General features: G+C 40.6%; 2 protein-coding genes across 2 annotated transcripts; one reads left to right on the top strand and one right to left on the bottom strand.

Moving 5' to 3' along the window:
• Positions 1–30: 30 nt before the first annotated feature.
• On the top strand, positions 31–1,160 carry mrpl21 (mitochondrial ribosomal protein L21). The gene has a single exon (XM_010748382.3). The coding sequence runs from the start codon at positions 78–80 to the stop codon at positions 660–662; it is 585 nt and encodes a 194-aa protein (XP_010746684.2). The 5' UTR covers positions 31–77; the 3' UTR covers positions 663–1,160.
• Positions 1,161–2,472: 1,312 nt separating this feature from the next.
• On the bottom strand, positions 2,473–7,175 carry cxh6orf120 (chromosome X C6orf120 homolog). Its single transcript, XM_010748381.3, has 2 exons — positions 7,046–7,175; positions 2,473–5,041 (listed from the first exon to the last, which is right to left on the bottom strand). The coding sequence occupies exon 2, from the start codon at positions 4,991–4,993 to the stop codon at positions 4,436–4,438; it is 558 nt and encodes a 185-aa protein (XP_010746683.1). The 5' UTR covers positions 4,994–5,041; positions 7,046–7,175; the 3' UTR covers positions 2,473–4,435.
• Between the last annotated feature and the right edge of the window lie 930 nt (positions 7,176–8,105).

Raw genomic sequence — 8,105 nt, 5'->3', positions numbered from 1 at the left:
GACTGTCAGGTGACGCATGCGCACATTTGTAACGACGTCAAACATGCGCGGTGCGAACTAAGGCATTTCCTGTCAAGATGGCGCTGTGCAGAGGAGTGGGTCTGTGGAGGACATGCAGCATGTTGTTGTCCAGACAGCCTCTCCTGTTCCCCGCTGCTGTCCGAACACAGAGCTCTGTGAGCGGGGACCTGGTGCCGCGGACCTCCCTGTCCAGGCCGCAGTGGCCGGAGCAGACCCTGCAGTTCTCGGAGGAGGAGGAGCGGAGCCGACACGCCGCCGTGGTGAGCGCCGTCAACCAGCAGATCAACCAGCAGGACTACGGGCGGCTGTTCGCCGTGGTCCACTTCGCCGGCCGTCAGTGGAAGGTCACCGACGAAGACCTGATCCTGATCGAGAACCACATCGAGGCGGAGTGCGGGGAGCGGATCCGGATGGAGAAGGTGCTGCTGGTCGGCGCGGAGGACTTCACCCTGATCGGCAGGCCTCTGCTGGGGAAGGAGCTGGTCAGGGTCGAGGCTACCGTGATCGAGAAGACCGAGTCCTGGCCCAAAGTCCACATGAGGTTCTGGAAGAGACACAGGTTCCAGCGCAAGAGGATCATCATCCAGCCACAGACGGTGCTGAGAATCAACAGCATCCAACTGGCCCCCAGTCTGACATGATGAAGATGATGAAGACTGTAATGTTTCACACACAGACTGAGGGTTTATTTGTTCTCAGTGATTATACGTAAACAAACTTCATGACTTTGACTCCCGTGTTTCTGATGAAGAACTGGGCCCGGATGTTGACTGTTTACTGCTGTAAATAAACCTCCATCTTTTCCAGATGGATATTTAAAGATTCTCTGTTAGCAGGAGTTGTTTTTAAAGTCCTGAAGGGTATTAAAACAAACCATCTCAAATCCAGTTATGTATAAATCTGCCACGTGTTTCCTGGTCAGAACACAGAAACAAATATTATACCTGATAAAGGTTAAAAAAGATAAGACACAATGATGAGTTGATTGACATAAGAATAAAGATTTGATGTTAATTATTTATTAGGTAAAAACTATAAAACATTTTCTGTTTTTAAAGCTGAGGCAGCACATGAAGACTTGATTTTAATGCTGCAGTCACACTTTGGAAACAGTAATGTATATTAAATATGGCTGCAACTAACGATTAATTATACGTTGACAATTTTCTCGATTAATTCTTTAGTAGTTTTGGTCCATAGGATGGTGAAAAATGTCCAAGGCGACGTCCTTAAATTTCCAAAGATGTTCACTTTATTGTCACACAAGACTAAAGAAACCAGAAAATATTCACATTTGAGGAGCGAAAATCAGATAATTTCAGTGAAAAACTCAAGTGTGACAGGTGGGAATGAAAAATATAACAGCTTACTTCAAAATCATCTAAATATTTCAGTGTTTTGTAGGTTTTTCCCAGTGTTTATTGGACAAATATTTTTTTCTATACATATATAAACATTAAACTCAATGAATGGCTGCAGCCCTGTTAAGCTGTCGTCACGTGTCACACAGTATCTGTTGCTGAGAAAAAAGATGCATCTTGCAAAGAATCTGGTTGAATTGTTTGAAACTTTGCAGATTATGATTTCACTCTTTATCGTAATGTTAGCGAGTCAATTTAGATTTCTCTCTTGGAGTTACAAGAGTTATTTCTCATCATCTTGCAGTTTAATGCGACAAACATGAACTCGACACCTGACATGATTCTGTATATTGATATTAAGCTCTGGTTCCCGACCTTTGTCTTCCAGGGTGTCCTTTTCCTACCATTAAGTAAACAGATATTTTATGAATATTTCATATTATATTCAATGCATACAAGAACAACTAAACTACAATTAACACAAATAGTGAGATTATTTACTGTGAATATTTGATCAGAGATGAGTTTTCCTGATATTAGAATAACTTTATACAATTCTGTCTGTAATGCATTTTTAACAATCATACGTACTTAATAGGCTTCTTTCTCGACAAATTCAGTACTTTCTTCTCATTGTTCTATGAGCTCTTTGGTTGTTTTAACTACATACTTTAATACAGGATGAGGCTGTTTAGCAGAGAGTTATGGCTGTGTCAATGTAGTTCAGGTCTTCACCGTGCTCTCATCCGGTCACGTTTACTTAAATTTACATCCTAAATTATACAATTTTACGATTTCATTTAGATTTCTTCACAGAAAATTAATGAAATGTATGAAATTCACTGAAATTTTTATGAAAATATAGGCTTACTGTATATACCTCTACATTTAAAAAAAGTATTCTTACACCCTTTAAAATCAAAAAGACCTCATGAAGCTTTGGAGAACCCCAGCAGGGATCAGAACCCTCAGGTTGGGAACCAGTAATATTGGGTGTTTTTCTTCTCATGTTCTTCTCAACCCATTGACACCCATCATCCAAACTTCTACTTTATGAAATCTGAAACAAAAGATCCACGAGACAAAAAGAGTTTTACAGTCTGCAAAACAACTGCTTTATTTAGAAACCTGACTGAATCGTCTCTGGAAGCAGGACAACTGCTCGGCTGTTCACCCTGCAGAGGACTGATCTGAAGGCACTGTTGAACATTTCTGCTCAGTGGTCGCATGTTTACTTGTAACTGAACTCCAACGAAGGTAGGAGGCGATGTTTAAATCAGGAGCTTGTCCAACAGGCAAAAACAAAGTGAGTGAAATGTTGCTACTGATGTTAACGTATTGGTAGCAGTATCTTCAAAAAACAGATGTTCCCATTTGGAGGCTGAATGAAAGCAATAAATCTGTAAACAGTGAATGAAAAGTGAGGATCAAGAATCAAGACAGTATATTCAGCAGCAGCTTTACCTTCACTGACCCAATACCATCATACTTTCACCGTTTCAGGCCTTCCTTCATGTCCAACAACAAACCTGTCCTGTAGGAACCTCATGTATGTATCCAAATGGCTGACAATGACTATTGCTAAGTTTTTGTGATCTTTAAACCCACACACATCCTGTGTGGTGTTGATATGCAGAGTTAAGACAAGCGGTTTCATTCATCCAGAGGCCGAGGTGAGAGTCAGTCGCATCAGTTACATTTATGATTGAGTTAAAGGATAGGTTCAAGTGCATCATGACACAATATTCACATTTTTCTTTACACTGTGAGAGTTCTGTCCCTCCTGTCCATAAGTCAGTAAACTCAAGTCGTGCTAGTTGTACCCTTGGTTTATACCTGGTGAAGCGACCTTACAATAAACCTACATGTGACTAACAAGACGCATTTTAGCAAAGAAACATGAAAAATACTGATGGGAATTGAGAACTGGATCTATCAGAATCATAAGCCTCAGAGCTCATTAATTACTTTCATCGATGCTGGCATCTTTTTCTGAGAATTCAGGCTTTCAAAAACACTCAGGCGATGGCGTATACTAATGGAGATAAACAGTCTATAGTGTGACTTCATTTCACAAAAAAAGTGCTAATTAATGTCTGTAAAATTATCATTTCAAATAACGGTGGAAACACTCAACATGGGTTTAAAATTTTGCTTCTTGATGCGTCTTCTGGGCGGGTATGCAGAGGACAGGTAACAGGCTGGATTTTAACTACTCTAGATAAGATTTTTTTCCATTCGCACAGCTACTTCTGTCATTGTGCAACACCGTGAATGCCTTCAAGTAGAGTCTGTGTGAAAACATTCACCTCGTTTATAGGATTCATCACATCAAAGCTACAAAAGAAACACAAAGAGCTCTTGAAGAGAGATCAGGAAGGCAGCGCGGTCAGCCAGGAGCTCTACCTTTAGATGTAGCTCATGTGAACTCTGATTGCTGAAGCCGCATATCATGTGGATTTTGTTCACCATCTTTAACAGTATAGTCACTTCACTTCAACTTATATACAGCATGTGAGTGTTGTGTTAAGATACAGTAAAAAAAGACTCTAACCTATCCTTTAAGACAGCAGAAATATTAATATCCTCTTGCCCCTTTTGGTTGAACTGCGGTTCAAAATAGAAAATCACAAAGGCTCATATTTAGGCCACGACTGAACATGTGCCTGTGCTTCACCTTAATATGCTTTGTTCCAGTCTTTCTATGAGAGGACACCAAAACAACTCCTAAATCCGAGAGACTAATGTTCAGTTTTTCTCGTCACCAAACATACAGACACCGTGAAACATTTTCTGGCTTCACTGGTGAATTCAGTTTCAACTTCCAATTACAACTTTTAAAATTGATTTGATTTGGACTTTCTTTTTTTTTTTTTAAATCAAGTTTGTTTGTTTGATCACAAGGAAACATACATTTTCTCATTCTCACAGAATGAAAGAAACTAATCTTATTTAATGTATAAAGGCTGACTGAGCCAAAAAAAAAAAAGAAAAAAAAAAGAGAGAAGCCAAATCTCCTCCTTCTGGTGCAGCAGCGAGGCAGGAAATCATTTTCAAAACAAGATCTCAAGTATAATCTTCAAAAGTCCGATCAGAATTGTCCAAAAGATTGACTCCTCTTCCTGAAAGTCCTCCTCTGCTGCCTGAGGGGGTTTTGTTTTCTTGAATCCGTCATCTGAACTGTATGAGCCCTTATCAAACGGGTCTTGGAGAACCGTCTGATCGTAAAACACCCGCATTTCAAACTCGCTCTCCTTGTGAGACGGGTGGCCGTAAATGCCGATGCCCACGGGCCTTGTGAAGTCCCCTGGCACCACCACCATATCCTGGCCGCAGGTGACAGACTGCAGCTTGTAAGTGTCGAAGCTCGGCCGTAGTGTCTTATCCGACACGTAGAGGTCTGCGTCTCCCTTGAGGCTTTGCATGTGCAGGATGATTCTGCCATCGTGGTTGAGGCGCAGGTAGCTGTAGTTTCCGGCCCCGATGTGGCCCTGAACCACATGGAGCAGCACCCACTCTTTGGGGATGTTATCGTCCTCTGGAGGGTTCAGGAAGCCTCGGGCCTGGGACAGCAGGAGGGTGATGACCAGAGCGCTGTAGCTCGGCATCATAATGAAGGCATCTGTCAGTCAGTCACCGCCTGGACGACACCAGACAGCCTGGCAACAGAACGAGAGGCAAAACAAAGAAAATGATGATGTGGTATATTTAATATGCAAACATTAAACTAGGGCTGCAATTAATGACTCATTTCAGAATTAACTGATCTGTTTTAGTGTATTAAATATACTAATATAGTTTCTTCAAATTGCTTATTTTGTCCAACCAACAGGCCAAAACCCAAAAAAATATGCAATTTACAATAATATTTAACAGATTTCACATCCTAGACGGTGGGAACTGTGAAATTTTGTAGCATTTCGCTTTATAAATTACTTGCCAGTCAATATTCTCTTGATGGACTACTCTTACTATTAATAATTTTGAAAGAAACTCGTTGCTCAGCCACTAAAATGTTTGATCCTGTTTAGTGTTTTTGGATCCTTGGCAACAATTACTCCTTCTGGGGTCTATTCTGTGGTTTTTACACCCACCAAACAGAATGAAAAACAGCACATCTAGAACAAAGCACTGACATGTGGACCATTACATGTTGTAATAATGATAATAAAAACAATCACTAGTAGCCTTAATTGTGACTTTTGAAGCATATCACATGTAGATCAGTCAAATGATGATTAATCTGTCGATTATCGGTTATTTGACCCATAAAACATCAGAAAATAGTGAAAAATGTTTCCCAAAGCCCAAGGTGACATCCTCAACTCAAAGATACTCAGTTTACTGTCACAAAGGACCAAAGAAACCAGAAAATATTCATATTTAAGAAACTGACATCAGACATGTTCATACAGAAATTACTCAAAACAATTGAAAATCAAAATAGCTGGTGATTAACTTAATAGTTGGCAACTAATCGATTTGTTGTAACTGTAGCATGTTCACATATCAGTGGTATTTATCTTGACACCCAACACACCCCCTGCCCTTTGTCAGACTACACATCCAGTGCTCCTTCAATGCAATACGACCTGTCCCCAGAGACTTTTTAACAATGCAGACATGCACGCCATTAACGTGACTGTATACCAACCCAAGGACTGGATGCAAACTACAAAACAAAGCAAAGCAAAGCCACCTGCATTATTTCATAAGACAACCTAGTTGTCAGAATATAAATGAAGTCTGTAGGTTTTTCCTGCTAATGAGTAAAACATATTAACTAACTCTCCACCATGTCACGGTCCAGTGAAAGCTGAGTCTAAAGCAAAGTGACAAAAAGCCTCTCAGCAGAGCTAAAAATAAACCCATCGGTCTCTTCTCTGCCCGCTGGTGTTTCGGTTTAACGAGTGACCGTGTTAACTGGAGACAATTAAGACCAACGAGACCTCAAAGGCGAATCAAATATGTGTTTTGTTTGTTTTTTTTAATACTGCAACGTGTATTTTAAATAAAAAAACTAAGCAAAGAGACATTCACGAGGACTGCCTTATATAACAACTGTAGACGGTCACCAATTAACAGGGTCGCTTGTTAACCCGTGACACCCACCGGTGTGTCTGACCTTTGATTCGAAGCAAAACTACTTTTAACGGTTGTTGACGTTTTTCCCACTAACGAAGCTCCTCGTGTTCACTTTAATGCGCAGATTTGTGACTTTCAAAGCGGGAACAGGTGAGAAATGTAACGTTTAAAAAGGCAGCCGTCGTTTGTATCAGCCATAACTAAAAGCTGTGACTCTCGATACTTGAGTTTCACTAATGCTAACATGCTAACACGGCACCTGCCAGCAGTTCCAGCGGTCACAGAAAAATACGCGCTCCTCTGTGCAGCTAAATAAACAGCATCGCGACCACCAGCTCGCACTTTGTTTAGTAGAAATAAGAGTGGTGTTGTCCTGAGCTGACAGCGAGCGACTTATTTAACTAGGTTAGCTTCTTCACACACAGTTCAGTTAGCCATCACGCAGCTAACGCTGCTGCTAGCTCGTTCAATTTGAGCTGAATCCGATTTTACAGAAAATAGAGACGGCCTTTCAACTTAAAACTTGATTATTAAATATATATTGATCAGCCGTCCAACAGTACGCTTGGTTTACTTACACAGCTGTCATTTCCTAACCAGCATCTTCGTCTAAACCACAGCAACCTGCTGGAAATGAAGTTCACTTCTTCACTTCCTTTTCCTTTGACTCACCAACGGAGACCCGCCCACCGCCGCCACCTACCGCTGACACCGGTAACTGCACCAGCAGACCCTCAATTAAACCCCAATTAAACCTCTGTTGAACCTCAATTAAACCTCAATGTATGTGTAATATTCATCAGAAAGTGAATATTATGCAAACATTTTAAGTCTTAAATTTAAAAGTGTTGAGTGTTGATATTTATATACCACACAGTAGAATATACAGTCCCTTAACCCCCATAACATTTTTATTTCTACGGTCACTTTATATTTTTAATATAGTTTTATATTTGTATATAACATTTTTATTCTACAGTTAATTTTTTACATGGTGGGAGTAGCAGTCTGTTGCTGAAGGAGCTGTTTAAGGCCTCCACAGTCTCATGCAGGTGAGAGGAGTTGTCCATGATGGATGTCAGCTTTGCTAACATCCTCCTCTCCCCCACTTCCTCTATGGAGTCTAGGGGACAGTCCAGGACAGAGATCCTCATCCAGGGTCACAGTGGGGCTGGAGCCTATCCCAGCTGACTTTGCACGAGAGGCAGGGTACACCCTGGACAAGTCGCCAGCTTGTCACAGGGCACATAGACATCTTATTCTAAGATGTGGATGATGGAAGAAATTAGATACTGTATGAGCAGTGATTTGGATGTAAACAGTATAAACCACCAGTATAAACTAAATATATAATCTGACAGAAATCAGAACAAACTACCCAAAAAGAGAAAGCCTAGCTGGAGTCACTCTGCAGTGGTTTATTTAACCCTTGAGCCATCCAAACTAATTTTGCCCAAAGTGCCAGAAACTAACCAACATATCCCATACTGGAAACAACTCCAGGTTTTTAGTTTGATCAAAGTAATTTAGTTTGATCAAAACAAATTTGTTATTAAAGATCAACTGAAAACTGTATTAAAAGGTCATAAAAAGACATTTTTTGGACATCACCATGTAATCCCAACATTCCAAACTCAG

This window comes from Larimichthys crocea, chromosome X (genome assembly GCF_000972845.2).
Source record: "Larimichthys crocea isolate SSNF chromosome X, L_crocea_2.0, whole genome shotgun sequence".
NCBI lineage: Eukaryota > Metazoa > Chordata > Actinopteri > Sciaenidae > Larimichthys > Larimichthys crocea.
Note: the sequence above shows the minus strand (reverse complement) of the source record. Positions and strands in the feature narration are given on the sequence as shown.

Coding starts and splice junctions, on each gene's coding strand:
- mrpl21 (XM_010748382.3), top strand. CDS start 78: ATGGCGCTGTGCAGAGGAGTGGGTCTGTGGAGGACATGCAGCATGTTG.
- cxh6orf120 (XM_010748381.3), bottom strand. CDS start 4,993: ATGATGCCGAGCTACAGCGCTCTGGTCATCACCCTCCTGCTGTCCCAG.